At 55.6% G+C, this 20,447-nt stretch overlaps 2 protein-coding genes across 4 annotated transcripts in view; one reads left to right on the top strand and one right to left on the bottom strand.

Moving 5' to 3' along the window:
• Positions 1–4,358: 4,358 nt before the first annotated feature.
• Positions 4,359–6,307, top strand: POMC (proopiomelanocortin). Its single transcript, XM_040992739.1, has 2 exons — positions 4,359–4,490; positions 5,702–6,307. The coding sequence occupies exons 1-2, from the start codon at positions 4,359–4,361 to the stop codon at positions 6,305–6,307; spliced, it is 738 nt and encodes a 245-aa protein (XP_040848673.1).
• A 3,791-nt stretch (positions 6,308–10,098) lies between these two features.
• The window catches only part of EFR3B (EFR3 homolog B), a 68,529-nt gene continuing 58,180 nt past the window's right edge, over positions 10,099–20,447 (bottom strand). Inside the window, exons 16-23 of one of the 3 annotated variants that reach the window (XM_040992926.1) lie at positions 19,567–19,698; positions 18,470–18,537; positions 17,733–17,860; positions 17,030–17,121; positions 14,927–14,975; positions 13,930–14,036; positions 12,057–12,106; positions 10,099–11,736 (exon numbers count right to left, since the gene is read on the bottom strand). In XM_040992926.1, coding sequence (XP_040848860.1) covers positions 11,631–11,736; positions 12,057–12,106; positions 13,930–14,036; positions 14,927–14,975; positions 17,030–17,121; positions 17,733–17,860; positions 18,470–18,537; positions 19,567–19,698 — 732 coding nt within the window. In that variant the 3' untranslated portion in view covers positions 10,099–11,630. Of the gene's footprint in view, positions 11,737–12,056; positions 12,107–13,929; positions 14,037–14,922; positions 14,976–17,029; positions 17,143–17,696; positions 17,861–18,469; positions 18,538–19,566; positions 19,699–20,447 lie in introns of all 3 variants that reach the window. The other 2 variants (XM_040992927.1, XM_040992928.1) reach the window with 2 other exon arrangements.

Here is a 20,447-nt window from a genome sequence, read left to right as displayed (position 1 = left end):
TGTCCCAGACTGCAGGTGAGTGGCTGCACCCCTCTCCCTCCTTCCCCACAGTGGAGGACGGGAGACCCAAGGCCCGTGGCTGGTGATAGCCACATCATAGTTTCCAAAGGCGGAAATCTCACTGCTGTGACCTTACCGGCAAATCGGAGGAGGCAGATGTCAGCCCCACCACGCACAGGCAACTTCACCCTCGCCCCAGGCCTGCCCCACACGTGGGTGCTAAGCCTCTGGCTCACCCCAGGTGGAGACCCAACCCCTCGGTAATTAAGCTCTTCCGGACGGCGGGCTGCCAGGTGCGCCTTCGCCAGGACCCTGCTAATTCCGACCTCCGGCCTTTTCCTCCGACTCGGCTGCGGAAGCCCCTACCTGGAAGCCCCCGGCCTGCGCACTCCCGCCCCCCTCCTTGCGACCCAAGAGCTGATCGTGCCGCAGGAGCGCAATCCGGAAGGTCACAGCGGCTCTCACTCCACCAGTATATAAGGACCTCGGAGAGCGACGGGGACTCAGCGGAGGCGCCGAGGAGCACCGAGGGCAAAGAGAAGCAACCGAGCGAGGCCGTGAGCATCCTCGTCTCCCGGGAAAGCGGCCTCCACACGACAGGTGAGAACCATGCTTCGCCCGGGACCCCGTCCCAGCTCCCGGAGAAGCTCTCCGCTGGCCAAGAAGGCTCGAGGGGCGCCTGGAGTCCTCCGTGGGTCGCAACTTTGCGGACAGTGTTAGCGAGCCGGAGAGTGACTGCACGCAGCATGGGGTCCCCAGGGAGGTGGGGAAGAGTGGCCAGCCACAACCCCGAGACCCGAGGCTTTAGGGAGACCTCGATTTTAGGGACTTTCTGGGTGCTGTTGGATCCCGTGCGCCTAGCGCAGGTTCAGGTTGCAAGTGCAGGCAGGAGAGATGGGACGGAAAGCCACGGTCAACTCCCCATTTAATTTTGGATCCAGATCTTCCCGTTTCCCTCAACCCCATCCTCGTCTCCCTGCCGGCCTCCACGCCCCGACGTGTCTGCGCTGTGAAAGCTGCGTTCTTTCAAGACAGGACTGTCGGGTTGTTGCTGTCCCAGGCCCCGCCAAGGTTAAGAGCAGGTGGCCGCCGGAACTGTCCGAGGTCCTGACTCGCTTAGTCTCCCCTAGGACGCGCTCAGAGGACCCGCCAGAGCACCAGACCCAGCAGACGCCAGCTTGCTGGACTCGGGCATGGCGGAACTCCCTGGGGGAAGGGGAGCCCGTCTGCGGGGGTTTGGATTCTCCTTTGTGTCAAGGGGGCGGGGGACTTCTTACAGATTCTGGAAGGAGGGAACGACAAAGTGACAAAATGTTCACACACCTCATTAATGTTCTCTTGGTTCCTTTGTTATAGGACTTGAAACAGGCAAACCTCCCCGCAGCTCCTCCCCTAATCTTTGCAGAAGGCATGACAATGGGAAGTTTTAAAGTCTTGTACCGTTCACAGGCTCAGAGTCCCAACACCGAAGTCCCAACAAGTGTGCTTTTTATCATAAAATGTAACATGAGGGGTAAAAGTTCCAAATTTTCATTTTTCCCACCCAGGATTCCATGATGGTTTGGATGATCAAGATTGCATTGTTACATTATATGTGCTTCCTCCTTAACAAAAACACACCATTGGCCAACTCCACAGTTTTTGTTGCCATTTCAAAGCGGTACAAATAGAAACGACTGATTGTAGAAAAATGGAGAAAATGTATAAGCAAAACCCAAACTGTTTGCTTTCAGGAGACCATCTATTCGTCGTGATAGAGCGGGAGCTTGGGAGGTGGGGGGAGTGGGAATATCTTTTTTTTTGCCAGGTGCAGCTAGGACTTCCCAAAGGGCAGGCCAGCTTTGAGAACTGAGATGTAGTTGTGGTAACTGTCAGATCTGAATGATTTTATTCTTTTTCTCTACACTTGTGTCCTTTGATGACATCTGTAATGCGATTTTTTCCCCTTGCTCTTCCTGCGACACCAGGGCATTTTTTTTTTTTTTTATGATCTGCATGTGCTGTGTGGTCTCAGAACTTTAATCCAGCTGCCTTGTCCTCTGGCTTCGGGTTGTGTACCAGAGCGACTGCACAGCAGGCTCAGATAGGAACAGGCTGTCAATCCCAAAGGGTAACAAGGTTTTTGGAGTTACCCCCTGGGCAGACTCTGCTCGCTGGCTGCCAGCGCCATCTAATGGCTATTTGGGGAACTCCAAACTTTGCCATCTTTCAGAAGGGAATCCTGATTCCAACCCAGGTTAGGAGAATGGAAATGGGGGTCAGGCAGAAGGAAAGGAAGCAGGGGCCAGGGGGACTCTCACTTCCCAACTTGCTGTGTAGCAAATACCCGATGCGCGTCTCTCTGAAGGAGAGGTTTCTTTTAGGTTTGAGCCACCCACCCCTACTACCTGCAATACTTTTCTCATCTAATTAGGTTTCTTCCTGACAGCTGGTTGGGAAAACCTTCTGAAGTATAAAATGACCACAGGGTTGGTGCTGTGCTGACTGCAGACTGTGGGGGGGACACAGGTGGCATAACAGTTATTGGCACTGGAGACTGTGGGCTCCCACCTCTGTAGTGTTTGTTGATCTCTGGGGCTCCCAGCAGCAGGTGCTTCCGGGATTCACCAGAAGGAGCCCTCTGGGAGGAGGTTTCCCTCCCCTCAACTGCTTTGCCCTTTTTCAGGTCCACTTCAAACGAACTTGGAAAAGTTTGTGAAGAAGTGGAATTAAAATAGAAGTAGGTATTGGTGCTTCAAAAATGCGGAAACTCGCGCACGTTTGAAGGCTCTCAATGCCAGCCCACATTTGAGAGCCACCGCGGACAGCTCAGCTGAGCTAGTTTTTTTTTTTCTTCAAAGATTTATCTATTTTTATTTTTTATTTTAAAATAAGATTTACTTATTTTTATTGGAAAGTCAGATATACAGAGAGGAAGAGAGACAGAGAGGAAGATCTTCCATCTGCTGATTTACTCCCCAAGTGGCCACAATGGTCGGAGCTGAGCCCATCCGATGCCAGTAGCCATGAGCTCCTGGAGCTGGTGCAGGGTCCCAAGGCTTTGGATCATCCTGGATGTGGTTTTCCAGGCCCCACCACTGGATGGAAAATGGGACCACTGGGATACAAATCAGATCCCATGTGGGATCGTGGTGTGTGCAAGGTGAGGACTTTATCCACTAGGCTACTGAGCCAGGCCCAAGATTTACCTAGTCTTTTTATTTGAAAGAAAGATTTACAGAGAGAAGAAGACACACACACACAAAGAGAGAGAGAGAGGGAGGAAGCAAGAGAAATGAGAGACACAGAGAGCGAGAGATCTTCCATCCACTGGTTCACTCTTCAAATGGCCTCAGTGGTCAGAGCTGGACCAATCCAAAGCCAGGAGCTTCTTCCAGGTTTTTCACATGGGTGCAGGATCCCAGACACTTGGGTCATTCTCTGTTGCTTTCCCAGGCTATAAGCAGAGAGCTGAATGGGAAGTGGAACAGCTGGGACATGAACCAGCATCCAAATGGGATGCAGGCACTGCATGGTGAGGCTTAGCCTGATAAATTGAGCCAGTTTTTTTTTAAAGATGTATTTATTTATTTTTATTAGAAAGTCAGATATACAAAGAGATACAGAAAGAAAGATCTGTCTAATCGTTCACTCCCCAAATAGCCGCAACAGCTGGAGCTGAGCTGATCTGAAGCCAATAGAGCTTCTTCCAGGTCTCCCATGCGGGTGCAGGGTCCCAAGGCTTTGGGCCGTCCTCGACTGCTTTCCCCGGGCCACAAGCAGGGAGTTGGATGGGAAATGGAAAAGCCGGGATATGGGATCCCGGTGCTCATATGGGATCCTGGTGGATGCAAGGCACGGATTTAGTTGCTAGGCTATTGCGCTGGGTCCACTGAGCCAGTCTTAAAAGACTTGGATTCTCCTTTAAAAGATGAATCTATGTGGCGTCCCGGGGCTAGGGGCGTGTCTGGAGGCATGGAGAGCACCTGTGTGGTCTGTGTACAGGACATGAGGTCTTGACTAAATGAGCCAGCAGTTCTACTGGCTCTTACACAAACTGCATGCTCGTGGTAAACCGAAGCTCCTAGGGGCTGTGGACTCCTGGGAGAGGGGGAGGGAGAGAAGCCAGAACCCCTTTAGCAGGAACTTTGTCTTTCCCAATTCATCCCCACCCCGGGGTCTTGAGTGCTAGACTTGGCGTGGCTCACCTCTCTCTGCTGGGCGCTGCTCCTGTCCTCAAACAGCCTTGAACTCTCCAAGTGCGGGCGTTGTTACTCTTGGCTCACCAGCCTTCCTGGTGAGTGGCCAACATTGTTCTGTTCCTTGCAGGGGTCCCGCCAATCTTGTTTGCCTCGGCAGAGCCTCGGGCTGCCTGGGAGATGCCGAGACCGGGCTCCAGCTGCTCAGGGGCCCTGCTGCTGGCCTTGCTGGTACAGGCCTCCACGGAGGTGCGTGGCTGGTGCCTGGAGGGCGGCCGGTGTCGGGACCTCACCACGGACAGCAACCTGCTGGTAGGTGCACCATTGGTGATGGGGGCTGGGACATGGGATTGGGACTTGAGGGGCTTGGACAGCTCAAAAGAAAAGTGCAGCGCTTGGGGGAGGAGTGGGGAGAGGAAGTTCCCAGTGTCAGGGCTGGGGCAGGAGCGGGAGGTAGGCTGTGAAGTTACAAGTGTGCCTGGGGTGGGAGCATGGTGGCGGGGAGGTGTAGAGGAAGCCACCTGCTGGGGGATGGGTCCTGCTCACAGCTGCTGCTGTTATCCTCACCCTCTGCCCCTGTCTTCTTTGGCGACTCCCTGCCACTGAAACTAGACGCGGTGCCATGCCTTCAGCCCATCCTAGCTCTTCAGTTTCCTAGTGCTCATGTACGTTATTCCCTTTTCAACAGCCATGCAGGATTTGCCATTTCCACTTCGTCTTTCTTCTCTGTTACTGTTGTACAAAGCCAAGGGAGGTGGCTTGCTGAGGGAGAGGGAGTGTCGGGGACCCGGGGCCTCACCCTGCCTCTGAGGGTTGGTCTTCTGCCAAGGTCACCTGTAGGTCTTTCCAGAAGCTGCTGGCACGGGCAGGGAGCCCCCTCAAGGTCACAGCTGTGTGTGTGTGGGGGCACGCTGGCACCTGTGCATTGTGTGTTTTGTCCTTGGAGAAGCTCTCTGAACTAAAGGTGAACAGAAACAGAACAGGTTTTGTAGGGGGAAAAGCCCAGGGTGGAGTGAGGGTCCTGTGAGACTCCCCCCTCCCAACACACAATTCCTGGGATCACTCCCCTCACCCCTCGCCCCAGAAGGAGCGCTGGATGCGTTCACAGCGGGTTCTAGTCCCACTTCTGCCACCATGAGGCAGTGAGCCTGTACCCAGATCCTTTTGCCCCAGCCCCCTGCTCCCTTCTGGATCCCGGGGAGGCTGTCTGTAGTAGTTGGTTTTACTTTGTTGCGGTGAACAGATTTCTATATAATTCGTCTCTTCGTCTCTTCGCAAGTAGGTGTGGGTGCCAGAGGACGCAGCTCACAGACCATGGCGTGGCCTCGGCTGTCCCAGACGCCCCATGTTTCACACTTGCAACCCTCTGGGCCTCAAATCCCCCTCATCTTTATTTATTTATTCGTTGGCTAGCCAGTGTTGAGCAATTCCTGTCAGGTGGGCAAAGTGCCTCCACCCACGTCCGCTGCGTGTGACTTGTGGGCGCCAGGTGCCCTCACCGCCTCCTCCTCGCTGTCCTGCAGGAGTGCCTTCGCGCCTGCCAGCCCGACCTGTCGGCCGAGATGCCCGTGTTCCCGGGCAACGGCGACGAGCAGCCGCTCACCGAGAACCCGCGCAAGTACGTCATGGGCCACTTCCGCTGGGACCGCTTCGGCCGCCGCAATGGCAGCAGCGGCGGCGGCGGCGCGGGGGTCGCGGGGCAAAAGCGCGAGGAGGAGGAGGAGGAGGAGCGGGTGGCGGCGGCCGGGGGTCCGCGCGCGGGCAAGCGCTCCTACTCCATGGAGCACTTCCGCTGGGGCAAGCCCGTGGGCAAGAAGCGGCGCCCGGTGAAGGTGTACCCCAACGGCGCGGAGGACGAGTCGGCCGAGGCCTTCCCCGTGGAGTTCAAGCGCGAGCTGCCCGGGGCTCGCTCCGGCCCCGGGGCCGCGGCCGAGGACCTGGAGTACGGCCTGGCGGCGCCGAGCGACAAGAAGAACGACGGGCCCTACCGCATGGAGCACTTCCGCTGGGGCAGCCCGCCCAAGGACAAGCGCTACGGCGGCTTCATGACGTCCGACAAGGGTCAGACGCCGCTCGTGACGCTCTTCAGGAACGCCATCGTCAAGGGCGCGCACAGGAAGGGCCCGTGAGCGCCGCGCGGGGCGGCCTCTTCACGCCTGCTGTAGTTAGGAAATAAAACCTTGGTCGTGTCACACCCACCCGCCTCGGACTTTGAATGGTGACCGGAAGCCACGTGGCCACGCTTAGGTGGCCCCCAAATAGCCTGGAGGGAAATGCACGTCCAGTTCCTCCGACGGCCCAGAGGAGGGCTGGGCAGCGCGAGTCCTCTCCGCCTAGCACTTCCGTGGTGTCCACGAGTGTACTCGCTTCCGCCCAGGGTGATTGTGGGGATGGATTGCAGCTGCGCCTTTAGGAGAGGTGGCCCACGTCAGGTGGCGGCCCGCGGCCGTGCCTGTGGCCCAGGCAACTCCCTGCCCGTCTCACCCTCCACCCACCTTTCCTCGCTAGACTGAAAGGAGAAAATAGGTTTTTTTTTTTTTTTTTTTTTTAAATCCCCGGAAAGCTAAGTGTGAGAGTGACAATGTCTCAGGCGACTCACAGATACGCTAACACGTGGTCTCACTTCCCCAGCACACACCCACGGAGACACCCAGTTCAGGAAATGGGACACAGTATACACAGCTGCCTCTTCCAGCCCTCAGCTCACTCCTCTCCTGCTACCCACCCTGGCTGGGCTCCTCCCTCCTGTTGCCGGGCTGTGCTTACAGCTCTTATTCCTCCCAGGTATCACAACAGCATCCCGGCCAAGGAGTCTTTGCCTCAGCGACTCTTTGCTCCACCTCCCATACAAACCTCCCCTGACCAGGCACAGGGAAATCTTGCTTTCTCCACATCCCAGGGCTCAAGAGCCCAAGTGGCACCCTCTTCCCCAATTTCCTATTAATTCCCAGGTACTGGGCATCGCACTAGCTAGCCCCTTACCGAGCCAATTTCTACCGACCCCTGGATGAAGGCTCCTGGTCACTGGCTGGTATTCTCCCACCCGCTTCACCTCTGTCGGGGTCTCCCCCTCCCCTGCTGTGCTTCACCATGAGAACAGGCTCAAGTTCACCTCTGCCGGCTGGTCTGCCCTCTGTCAGCAGCCCGCCTGCTCCCTGCCTGGAACCTCCCTTGCTTCATGCTTGTCCTGTCCCTTCCTCCCAGAGGACACCAAGCTCTGCAAGGACAAAACGAGTTTGTTTTCACGATCCATTTTTTTTTTTTTTTTAATTTGAGGGCATTGTAGCCAGAGAGGGAGACGCAAGAGCTCTTCCATCTGCTGGTTTACTTCTCACTGGGCTACAATGGCCGAGCCAGGCCAGATCCAGGAGCCTCTTCTGGGTCTCCCATGTTGAGTGGCAGCAGCCCAAGCATGTGGGCCATCCTCCACTACTTTTCCAAGTGCACTAGTAGGGAACTGGGTCAGAAGCGGGGTCACTGGTGCCCACTCGGGCTGCTGTGTCACAGGTAGTGGCTTTCTCGGCTATGCCACCATCTCCCGGTGGTGGCTTCACAGAGCTGGGGCTGTACGCATCGACAACTCCCTCGCGGGAGGCTCCCCTAACACCAACATGTACACACAAGTGTCACCGTCACCAGACAAGCTAGTCTGCCATAGAAACTACAGCTGGCGGAGCTTAGCCAAGGCCCGGGAGGTGCCATGTGAAGGGTGTCAGGGTGTCGGAAGGCCAGCTCCAGGGAGGTCTGACCAGCCTGGCCTTCTTCACCATGAAGGGTCCGTGTGGCAAGGCTGCCTCACTGCCTCTTCCCACCCAAGACAGCCAAACAAATGATGGCTGGAGGTAGCAGGGAAGGGGAGTTGCCAAATAAATGCCAGCGGCGAACAGCTGCTATTTTCAGATTGTTTTCATTTTTTTAAAGATTGATTTTATTATTTACTTTTTAAAATTGGAAAACTAAATATATAGAGATAAGATACAAAAAGAAAGCTCTTCTGTTCTCTGGCTTACTCCTCAAGTGGTCACCATGGCTGGAGTTGAGCTGATCTGAAGCCAGGAGCCAAGAGCTTCTTCTGGGTCTCCCATGTGGGTGCAGGGTCCCAAGTCTTTGGGCTGTCCTCCACTGTTTTCCCAGGCCACAAGCAGGAAGCTTAGAGGGGAAGTGGAGCAGCTGGGACATGAACCGGCACCCATATGGAATCCTGGTGCATTCAAGGCAAGGACTTTAGTCAGTAGGCTATTGTGCTGGGCGCCTGTTGTTATCTTAAAGGACCATTTACCCTAAAGGAACCAGATCGACAGCCATGTGGTGACAATATTAACATTTATTGGCAAAGGGCGTTTGTGAAGGCTCCCTAGGAACCTGTGCCGAATCCTCCTAAATAATGCTAAGGTGAAGTTCCCTCTTCCTGTCTTCCCCCCTCCCCCACCTCTCCCTTCCCTGAAAGAACATTCACCAGACTGTACAAGTTCTAAAACACAGAAAGCTGCCATGGCCACTAAGTGTGCACTCACACATACGCATCGTCCACTATGCACGCACACCCTAGCCCGGCCACGAAGGTCCAGGGGCAGAGACAAGGGACGGCCAACTACGGCCGCAGCATCTGTGGATTCATGACCATGCCTGCCACGTGCCAGGATCAACAGTCACAGTGGAGGAGCTCAAGGGGGAGGCAGGGGGGACTTGGAAGGCCGGTGGTCCCCAGAAAGACCACTAAGGACATGCTAAATGACTGCACAGAAGATGACCTGCGTCCAGCCAGCCTGCTGCCCCACGCCTACCAGGCCCCCGCGCCTATAGCCCTCAGGTCTAGGCCACATCCGGGCTATGGGGTCACACTAGCTAGAGTTCTAGGGGTGACAGGTGCCAGCTCTGCCTTAAGCCTCCTCCCCAAGAGGTAAGGAGGCAGTTTTGCTTTGGCACAACCTACTTGCTAAGATGTGGGTCACAGGAAGCAGGGGAGGCCTGCTGAGACCACCTGCCTGTTGACCTTTAACCCTGACCTCAGCCTAACAACATAGGTCTAGTTAGTCCTTCCCATCACTCATCACCCAGCTGCCATTTTCTGTTTGAAGAGGAGGCTGATAAAGACCCTCCCTGCTCAGTGGTGCCCCCAGTAGCTAGGCTGGACGGCCTGAGGACACTCATGTGGTAACTGGAAGGCTTTGTGGCCCAAGGGGCAGCCTTGCCCGACTCAGTCCAGTTGAAACATGTCTGTGGGCACCTAAGACTGATGGCCAGGCACAGTGCCCGTGTGGCCCTGGTGCTGCTGATTGGGGGCAGGGTGCTAGATGGAGGGAAGGATGAAGGAAGGGGTCTCTCTGGTTCTGACTGGTACATGTGCCTTTTTTGGCAAGGAGTCCATAAACCGCTCATTTTCAACTTTTCAACCACAGAAGCACACGAGCCTTAGTACAACAGAAATGGGGGTGAGTGGGGGGCATTCAGCCCATCGGTGGTACCCTCCATCCTGCCCTATGCATGCATGTGGGTGGGGCTTCCAGGGGCGGCTGGTCTGACTGCACCAGCTCCTTCCGGCTTAAAGCTGCAGAGAAGGGATGGGAGATGGCGTTGCCAGACGCCTGAAGGCCGGGCAGGCGGGACACAGCGAGGCTGGGCTGGGGCCCGGGCATCTCCCGCCCTCTAGATCCCACCCCTCTCTGCCTCTCTCCCAGGACTCGGCGGGGTGGGGCCCGGACACCACCTCGTTGACCATCACATTGTGCGCATGAACACTCTGTATTTACTAGGATCCAGACCCTACTCCCTGTCAGCAGACACCCTGGTGTTCTTCTAAGTGTAAATCTCAATGGAGATGTAGGAGGGGACACTCCAAAAAACAGCCCGTTCCAAGGACCAGTGGCACAAGAAGAAGCAGCGGGCAAGCCCAAGGGCTTGGCACAGGAAGTGGCTTCTGAGTCCCAGGATGGCTGCCACTCCGGGGGGCAGGGCTCACGGTGCTGCTGCTGCTGCTGCACAGGGTGGATGCCAGACATCGGTGGGAACTAGTGGGCCCCTCCACAAAGCACAGCCGAGGACAAAGGATGGCAAGGATGGCAAGGCCCAGTGAGAAAAGAAAAGACTTCTTTGTGGCTCCAGGTCTAGACTCTCAAGTTTCTTCCTAAGGTTTTTTTTCCCCTCAAATTGGTTTAGTGTTTTTGGGATGTGGGGCTGCTTCATAAGAGATATTGAAGAGAAACTGAAGTTCCTGTTCATAGATTTGAGCTTAAGTTGAAAGCCATACAAGCAAAAAAGCTGTGGGGGAGAGCAGGGGCTGCACCTGCAGGACAGAAGCCACTGGACAGGGTGAGGCGGGGAGCAGGCAGCCACTCCCCAGGAAACATGCACACGTGATGGGGAAACCCATGTGCTAAACTCTCCAACACCCGCCTCCCACTGTCTGTGCAAAAACAAACAAACAACGAATTCTTCAGAGGGAGTTTTGCCCATTCCTTCTCACTGCAGGTTACACCTGCTCAGGAAAAGTTAGGGGAGGACGGACCGGAAGAGAAGGGAGGGCTGGATGTGGATCACAGGCGGGGAGAAGGCGCAGGGAGAAGTCTGCTACCCATGATGTCGGAGGGGGCCATGCCCTTGCAGCTGGCTCCTTCACCCTCTCCTGATGCTCCTCAGCTATGCCAGCCCCTCCTGGGCAGGTGGCATCCAGCACGAAGGCGAGTGGAACCCAAGAGCCACAAGCGTTGTTCCCGGCACTGCCATCCCAGACCTTGCCCATACAGGCCAGAGACATTTCCTGTCTGGGGTGCAGGGCCTCGGACCCCAAGTGAGACATTCAGAGAGCAGCCTTCTGACGTTCTTGGGTCCCAGAGTGGCACCCATCCCACCCTTCCTCCTTCTAAGCCCTCCCCAGGCCCAGCTGGGCGCCTCTTCTGTGGGAGGTGACCTTGGAGTGACCTTGGGGCTCCTGTGGCTCCTCCCCCTTCTGAATCTGGTTATCCCATTCTACCTTCCCTTTGGCTCTGAGCCCAAGAAGCCCTTTGGGGTTCTTTGGGGAGAGACCCCCCAATTCAGAGAAATACCTAGAAGGGAGGGCCTACACAGGCTTGTTCTGAACTGAGTCAGTGAGAGGGTGCCACAGGGGCACTGGGCAGAGGGGCCTGACTGCTGCCTATTCCAGCCTTACAGCAAGACACGGGGTGGGGGCTGCAGGAGCAGAGCATGGGCTCCTGCTGTCCTTAAGCAGCAGCTGCGCCCCATAGTCATGGCCTCTCTTGGGAGGCAGCCTGACTCCTTGGTCCTGTGGACCCAGAATGGCAGACAAAGGAGGGCTCCCTAGGGGCAGGCAGGAAGTGGCAGGAGGGCTACGCAGGCCAGGAAGTATGGGGTTCCACCTCTGGGAGCTGTTGCACCCCTGGGTAGGAGGGCATGAGGGCGGGCCCTTCCCTCAGACCCCGCCCCCCAGGGTGTGTGTGCTCAGGGTCCTGGAGTTCAGTACACACAGAGATCTGGGAACTTCATCTCGTAGACTGGGATGGAGTGGTTCTGTGGCTGCCCATAGGCAGCTGTGATGGTTCCTGAAGGACTGGGTGGAGGCCTGGGGGCAGGAAGACAGTGGGAAAAACAGGTGTGAGGAAGGGGTCATGGGTTCCCTGTGCCTTGCAGCTGAGCAGCACAGGTACCCAGGTGTCCCTTGGCCTGGGAACCACGACCCTGTCACCCCTTGGTTCCCCAGGTGCTCAGGCTGTTCTAGAATTACAGCTTGATGTCAGTTCCTGTGGCAGCAGTGGGGATGGGGGGCTCAGGACCCACTAAACAAGCCCCCTTTTCCCTCTGGTCTAAGAGGAGGGCTTGGCAACAAGGAGTCCCAGCACTGGGTCCCGGATGTGGGGGCCCCTGCCCGGGGGTGCTACTTACCGGATGGTGATTTCAAAGATCTGATTGAGCTTGCTCTGCAGCAGCGATGCCTAGACACAAGCAGAAGAGGCAGTGAGCTGTGGCTTCGGCAAGGGCCCTCCTGTCTGGGGTGTGCACTGTGTGCAGTACTGGGAGGGCAACCAGGCCCAGCCCACTGCCAGCACGCATCACCTGCTGGCATGACTGAGGGTTCAGGTCCCCAGTGAGCCACTCCCTGCAGGCTGGTCAGAGATAGGGCAGAGCGCCAGCACCCCGCGTGAGGACCTGGGGCCAGATGGATTTCAGAGGCCCTTGCTCTGTGCCTCTGAGCCACTGGCGGCTCTGCAATGTGGTGGCCTGTGACCCACGGCTCTGCTGCAGCCTCGTGGTCTCTCAGGCTATGAGAAGGGATCGCGCATACTCCGGGCTTAGGCCTCGACTCCAAGCTCAGCAAATGGGCAGTGCCTGCCTCTGGCTGTGGGAGGAGAGGTGCGGGTAACACAAATCCAGGAAATTCCTATTTTATACTGACTTAATATACATGTATGTCTGTGTGTGTGTATAATACGTAAATATTACATGAGGGTACTTCAAAAGGTTCATGGAAAAGTAAGTTCAATGTTGAGTTTATTACAATATTGAGTTTATTACAAAATTTTGAAAGCATGTATATGGGAGGTCCTCAAAAACTTTATGGCAGGGGCCTGGCGGCATGGCCTAGCGGCTAAAGTCCTCACCTTGAACGAGCCGGGATCCCATATGGGCACCGGTTCTAATCCCGGCTGCTCCACTTCCCATCCAGCTCCCTGCTTGTGGCCTGGGAAAGCAGTCGAGGATGGCCCAAAGCTTTGGGACCCTGTACCCGCATGGGACACCTGGAAGAAGTTCCTGGCTCCTGGCTTCAGATCGGCATAGCATCAGCCGTTGCGCTCACTTGAGGAGTGAATCATTGGATGGAAGATCTTCCTCTCTGTCTCTCCTCTCTGTATATCTGACTTTCCAATAAATAAATGAATCTTAAAAAAAAACTTTATGGCAGGAGCACATTACAAGGGACAGTGTTGTGCTGCAGCACATTAAGCTATCACACTGGCATTCTATATCTAGTGCCAGTTCAAGTCTACTACTTTACTTCCAATCCATTTTCCTGCTTTTGAACTTGACAAAACAAGTGGGGTTTCCAACTTGGGAGACCCTGTGGGTGGCAGGGCCTGAGTACTTGAGTCCTGTTACCTGTTGCCTCCCAGGGTGTGTGTTCCTATCCCAGGAAGGTGAAACTGGGAGCAGAGCCAACTCTGAGCCCACGAACTCTGATATGGAATGTGTCTTACGCGCTGCCTCAACCCCAACTGCGCGCTGCCTCAACCCCAACTGCGCGCTGCCTCAACCCTAACTGCCTGCCCCTGGCTGTTTCGTTCATACCTAATTCCTGAGGCCTGGCTGCTCCCTCCCTGTGCCAGGTGCCCCGGTTGGAAGAACACTCAGCTGTTTGTGCTGCCCACCTTCACTTGCCATCATGATTATACTGAGAACGAGCACAAATACTGTCTGACACAGGTGCCCATGGGGTCAGGGCTCTTCCCTTATATGGGAATTGCACATAGTGCTATTTATAAACTTGCCATCATGACTATACTGAGAACGAGCACAAATAGTGTCTGACACAGGTGCCCATGGGGTCAGGGCTCTTCCCTCATGTGGGAATTGTGAGTTCTGCAGGACAGTCTGGCTGACACCCATGTTTCCCACATTTCCTGGTTCATGGGGGAGCAACAGGGGACATGGGAAAGCTTGAGGTGGCAACAGCAGAACTTGCTGTGGTGGAATACAAACCCTAATTTTGGGGGGTGGGGACAAAGCGCAAAGGTCTCAGTCTTGCTCTAGACTCACTTACCCGGGCCCCGCAGTGTGCTGCAATCTCCTCAAAGGGAGCCTTCTGGAACTTCTCCACCACCTGCCGCCGCCGCTCCCGTTCCTGTTCCTCAACCGCTACACTGTCCACTGTGGAGCAGAGTTGGTTAGCACTTGGGCCCTGTCCCTCTGACAAGAACAAAAAGTGTCTTGAGAAGACAGGAGGTGGACAGACTTCCTGCAGGGGACTTTGCCCTCTGCTGATGGTAGCCTAGAGGGTTTGATCCCCCTCCCCCCATACCTCCACCAGCCCTTTTCTTGTTTCTGCCTGAAGCTTGGCCCTCTTCCATGTGTATGATCTTGTTAAGGTGATCCTGGGGCTGAGCTTTTAAAGCCCTAATTAGATGAACTGCCAACAGGACTCTTGGATAGAAGACCAGAGAACATCTGATCCTTTGAAACTCTGGCGCTATTTTTAAAAAGGGGCATTAACAATGGAAAAACCAGAGTGGCCATGAAATAGCACTAATGCAGAAACCTACAGCAGGCAGTCTCGTGCCATCTAGCTTAAAGCTTTATACATGCCACTTGGTACCCCTCAAAGAGGTGGGAACCAAAAGAAAGAAAATGAGGGTCTACACTAGCAGGACACAAGAGTTAGGATCCAGAGCCTGGAATCGAACCTAAGTACTCAAGGTGAGACATGAACATCTTAACCACCTGGCTAAACATCTGTTCTGGATTTCAAAATATTTTTGCATGGCACATCTTCCTGTTCAGTTTTTGCGGGGAATTTTTCAAGTGCGTTCCTGTTGTGATCTGTCATGGTCATCATTGGTCAGCTTGCTCTTCTGTATCACACTGAGCTAAACAATGATGGACAACTGCCTTCTGTCCATCTGCCTGGCTCTGTCCCTCAGTGGTCCTATTAGAGGCAGCTGTCATCTGTTCAGATAGGGCTATCTGACATGTGCCATCAACCCCCATCACAACGGTCAGCTCTGGGAACCAGCCCTCCTCTCACTGGGGCCCTGACTCACCGATGGCCTTCTTCAGTGTCTCGTACGTGATCTCCTCGGCGGGCACGCGCTGCAGGACATGAGACGGGAATACTGAGAGAGGCAGAGGACTGGGACAAGGGGAAGCAAGGGCAGAGGGGGTCCCAGATTTTGCAGCATCTGCCAGCTCCTCTTGCTTCCCAGCCTGATGGCATAGCTTCCCAGGACACCCCCATTCTTGTCAGGATCCCCCAAAGCTCCCTGGGCAGGTGTGAAGAAGGGCAAATGAGGCATAGAAGAGGAAAGTGGATTCCATATCAGATCCTGGGTCACAAGAGCTCTGTCCCCTGCGCAGCCTGTCTGGGTGGGTAGGAAGGGACAGAACCAAAGAAGAAATGCAGAGAAGTGTGGACCTCAGTGAGACACTGAAAGGAGGAACCACTTGGAAGGAGTTCTAGGAATTGCCCCTGGGGACCTCATGCTGCCTGCAATTTATTCAGGTTGCTGCACAGACATTGTGGCACGTGGAAGGAGCCAGCACAGAAATGATGAGTTCATAGACAGATCAGAAAGCAACATGATGCAGGCTGTGGCTTCCACTGCGAAGACGGATGCAGAGGCCAGGTCTTGGGGCCACAACCGTGTTCCACTCCACAGCCCAGGTATGAGGTCATGGACATGCCCACTTTGTGAAAACGCAGTGGGCTGTGTGCTTTACTTGGTCTTAAGCAAGTGTTTGTGTGCGTAGGCAGACAGGAGTGTAGACATAGGACACAGTCATCCCACAGAACAGGACCGGGGCCCACTACGTGTGGGGCTCTGAACCCAAATGCTGAGCTGGGCTGGCCCAGAAACTGCAGGCAAGAGACAGTATGCTAAGCTGTATGCAGCTCCAAGGTGCCCTGCACCTGCACATGACCGCCGGGCACTGGCCCACATCAGAAGTTCACAGGCAGTGTGCTGGGGAGCTGGGTGCTGGCAAAGAGAAAAGGAAGCCCTCTGGGCAGACAGGTCCATGCAGGAAGTGGTACATGAGCTGGGCGCCAAGGTGGGAGGACAGGCAGCTCTGACCCAGATGTGTGCACAAGCAGAGTGGAGGTAAGGGGTATGGGAGACTGAGAATGGGACCACGGTGCTGGACTGGAGACAGGTACTGGGGACGCAGGTAGGTAAAAGGAAACATCCATTTCGCCCAATCCAGCCAAGCCCTGCCCTGCTCAGCCCACCCCAGTCCCACCCAGCCCAGCGGTGGCTCTGACTGCCAGGAGCCAGCACTGCAATTTGCCTGAGCAAGCACTGATCTGTCAATCACGATGCTTCAATTGCTTAGGCAGAGCAGATGCTGGCAGGAGATAATCAGTGTGGATCTAAATGGAAATCAGATAGTCACAGCTCATAAGAGAGGGTATGGTGGAGGGAGGGGGATCTTGGAGACACTGCTGCCGCTTTCTCCGAGAGAGCTGTGGGGATCGGGGTGGACCTGAGGGCGCACAGGGTCAGCGTGGTTATAGCAGTGAAACTCGATCCTAGGACAGCAGAGGTGTGCTGTCAGGCGTCTGTCTGAACCTCAGGACAGACAATACCAGGAGATGTGGGCTCTGGGCAGTTTCAGTGCTGGTGGCAAATGCACCTTTAGGTACAAATATTAATCCTCAGGGGAGGTGGGATGCAGAGGGCAGGAGAGCTCTGCCTCTTTTTAATTTTGCTATGAACTTACAGCTGCTCTAAAAAATCTCCATCTGGATACAAATTGGAGAATCTATTAGTCCATGTGGAGGAAACACCCCAAAAGCTACTCTCACCCTCGTGAGTCCGGCTGAGAGTGCCTGCCCGCTGTGAGAAGGGGGTGACAGTGACAACACCCTCACAGGGGCACAGGGACACTCGCAATATCTCCACTGAAGCTATGCATGTGTGTGGGAGCTGGTAAGAAAGCAGAGTTGTCTGATAAATGACTTTCCAGGTACCTTCAAACAGCTGTGTGGGCATACCCAGCCCACGTCTGATGACCTGCCGGATGGCTTGGTCTGGCCCTACGCAGGACACTATAAACATCCACTTGGCGCTGGGCAGAACAAAGCTTCCCTGGTGTTGCACGGGGAGCCTGGTCAGCACCTACTTCCCAGTGGCTGGGAGCAGTCTCACCTCCTCCTTCTCTGGGCTGTTCCTCGACTCGACCTCCACCTGCAGTGAAATGGTCTCTCCAATGCTCTTCCTCTTGGACAAGCGATCCTCATCTGGAAAAGCAGCGGCCAGAGCTGGCATCCCCAGCCCTCAGAGAGCCAGGGTTGGCTCGCGGGTCCCCACTCCTGCACCCCAGAGCCTTTGGTTAGTCCATGGCTCGGTACCTGCTGTGGGTACCCCTGAGTCTCCAGACCCTTCTGACACGATGGGCGTTCCCCACTCATTTTTGTCTGCTTTTGATTTGAGGGAACAATGGTCTTAGTTCATGGATGAGCCAGGGAGCAGAGCTCAGCTGTCTCCCACCAAGGGCAGTCACTGGGCGTGTTACTTCATGGTCCTCTGAGGTCTACCCTCTAGGACAGGTGTTGCGAACTCACCTGGTTTACAATCAGGGTGACTGAACTCTGGGGATGGCAGGCACTTGCCTGAGATCTCCCTGGCTGTGGGCTGCATGGAGGTCTGGAACTGGCCACTGAAGGGTCCAGGGAGACTCCCCTAGCCAGCTACCTCCAGGGACACCACCCTGAGGGAGGTGAGGTAGGATAACCAAGAGGCTCGCACCACAAATTCCACCATGACATCTGAGACATCACGAGTGATCCATGGTAGGGGACCGAGTCCTTCACACTCAGCCCCTCTCTCCCCTGCCCTGCAGGGCTCGTACCTGTCAGCTGCGGGACATAGGGCAGGCAGAGCCTGTCTGCGTTGTAGCCGCTGCCCCCGAGGACTTCACTGATCTTACTCTGGCGGAAGAGGAGCTCGATGACTGCTCCGTCGAGACTTGGAGACAGCCTGGCCCACACGGGGAGAGGAGACGGGTCAGGGAAGGGAGTTAGGGGAGGTCGCCAACAAGCTCCCCTTAGCTCCCTAACCACACTGTGCGAAGAGCCGAACAGGGAAAAGGTGAGCCAGATGGGCCGCGGCCCCATTCCTGGGGATGACTGCTACTTGCAAAGCTGCACCCAGGTCCTTCAGCCTCAGCCGTCTGTGCAGACACACGCGTCCCTCCCCACACTGCCCTGTCCCCATCTCTGCTCAGAGAGCGCAGATGCACTGAATGCCCTCCCCACACTGCTGGTACAGTCCGCCCCTCTGTCATCATGGGGATGGGCCATCACCACTTTTCTCAAGGTTTCTGAGTCTTTCTGATGCTGAAGGGACCCTGGCCCACGGCCCTGACTGAGGAATTACATCACTGGCTCCGTCAGGAACCCTGCCTGGGGTTGTATTTCCATGGGTTTAGGCAAAGCTCCACACGGAGTGAGGATGGTGTGGCTCACAGGAACACGGTGAGATCCAGTTTCACCCGTGATTTTCGGGTCTCAAGGCAGGGTCCACATGGGCACCCCAGCCCCCTGGCGTCCGACTTCTCCTGGGCCACATCCTAGGGGCACGCCTCACCTGGGCCTCTCCACAAACAGATCCTCAGGGAGCATGTAGGGGGCTTCCTTCTTCCTCGTCTCTATTACCTGCATTGGGGGAGGAATTGAGCGGTTGGAGCTGGGTCCAGCGGGACAGGGGTGGGGGGCTCCAGGCAGGCTGCGGGCAGACCCCTCTACACACTGCTATCTCCACGTCGACTCCCTGTGGCCTCCCAGCAGAACCCACCACAACAGTGCTTCCCCAGTAGGAGACTAGGTCCCTGGTGACCCTTGGTGACCCTGGTGGCCTACGAAGCCACGGGCCACCAGCAACACAGCCATGGCCAGCGTCCTTCACACACGGGGCAGGAGACTGCAGCTTCTGCCTGATGTGCCTGTCTTGGGGTTTGCTGTCTCACTTGCCAAATGGGAATCTCTTATACCACATCCCCAATCCACATCTGGGAGAAGCAGCCTGACGCCTTTTCCTTTCCTTGGTACTCCTCTGCAAGCTGTTGACAAGCAAGGTGGCCGTCTCAGAGGTGGTGGGAAGCTGAGGGAGGGGACGGGGTGGCCCGCAGGTATGTGCAGGAGGTGGGAGGGGCCTGCTTCTGCGGGGAAGCTTCTGGCACCTTCCCCCAGCTAGCCTGGGGCCAGAGATCGCCGGGGCTGCTGCTTTCTGTTCTGTTTTGTGCGTGTCTTTTACAGTCATCCCTACACAGCACACCATTCTACCTGCAACTTCAGGGAGATCCTGATGTGACAGCTGAGGCACAGGGTGCTAGCTGATCTCAAGGAGGTCTGCTAATGTGCATCGTGTGATCACAGAGGGACTTTAAGTAGCCTTGGCCCACTCACTCTGAAGGCTGTGTCCCCTGGGCACTCCCTGCACAGGCTAGGGGTTTGGGGGGCGGCGGGGAGCGGGTCAGCAGTGGGTGCAGCACACTCCCCGCACCCTCCCGTCTGCCCGACTCTATTATGTCAGAGAATGGGGGATGCTGCCACATGCAAGTTCTGTTACAGATCTTCATTTTGATTTTTTTCTTCCCTGCCTGAGACCTAATGCAATTCAGGGTGAGCTGGTCCTGGGACCCCCACAGGGAGGGCCTCCAGGGCACAGGAGGGGGAGGATCAAACCTCGTGAATGTGCTGGCAGAAGGCAGGCACGGTGGTGAGCTGGCTGATGAGGTTCAGGTAGGCGGCGCCCAGCGCATAGAGTGCACAGCGGTTGTACACAGGCAGGTTCTCCTCATTGACCTGGGCCACGTCCTGCGGCGACACACATGGCCCCTTGCGGTTTTACTGACAACCTTTACGTTTCTGTACTGAGCCTTTCTCAACATCTGTCCCCTATCTTCCCACCAGACAAAAATCATCCTTCTGAAAGGGAAAGCAGGGAATCCCTAGAACCAATTACCTGGGCGGGGGTGGTTCTCAAATACTCAACTCCTGGGCTGGCGCTGTGGACTAGCGAGCAAAACTGCCGCCTTCACAGCTGGCATCCCACATGGGTCCCGTTTCTGTACCAGCTGCCTTACTTCCTGTCCAGCTGCCTGCTAATGGCCTGGGAAAAGCTGCAGAAGATGGTCCAAGTGTTTGGGCCCCTGCCTCCCATGTGGGAGACCTGGATGAAAAGCTTCTGGCTTCTGGTTTCTATCTGGCCCAGCCTTGGCTCTTGTAGCCATTTGGGGAGTGAACCAGCAAGATCTCCGTCTCTCCCCATCTCCAATTCTTTCAAATAAACAAATAAATCTTAAAACAAACAACTCAACTCCCCACTCTGCAGCTCCAGTTTTAGTGACCTTGACCATCCAAACCTTCATCAGTAGCACCCCAACCTGTTTCATGCTAAGATGCTATCTTCTTCACTACTGCTGATTCTTGGGCTAAAGGACTGGCTCGCTAAAACAGGTTAGCATGTTAGGTTGGCAAGGCTGGGGTGGGGGGACTGGGATACAAAAGAATTCCAAATTCTAGCTCTTCAGCCCTGCACAAGCTAGCAGTACTGAGCAGGTGGC

This window comes from Ochotona curzoniae, unplaced genomic scaffold (genome assembly GCF_017591425.1).
Source record: "Ochotona curzoniae isolate NIBS_2020 unplaced genomic scaffold, NIBS_Ocur_1.0 contig_883, whole genome shotgun sequence".
NCBI lineage: Eukaryota > Metazoa > Chordata > Mammalia > Lagomorpha > Ochotonidae > Ochotona > Ochotona curzoniae.
Note: the sequence above shows the minus strand (reverse complement) of the source record. Positions and strands in the feature narration are given on the sequence as shown.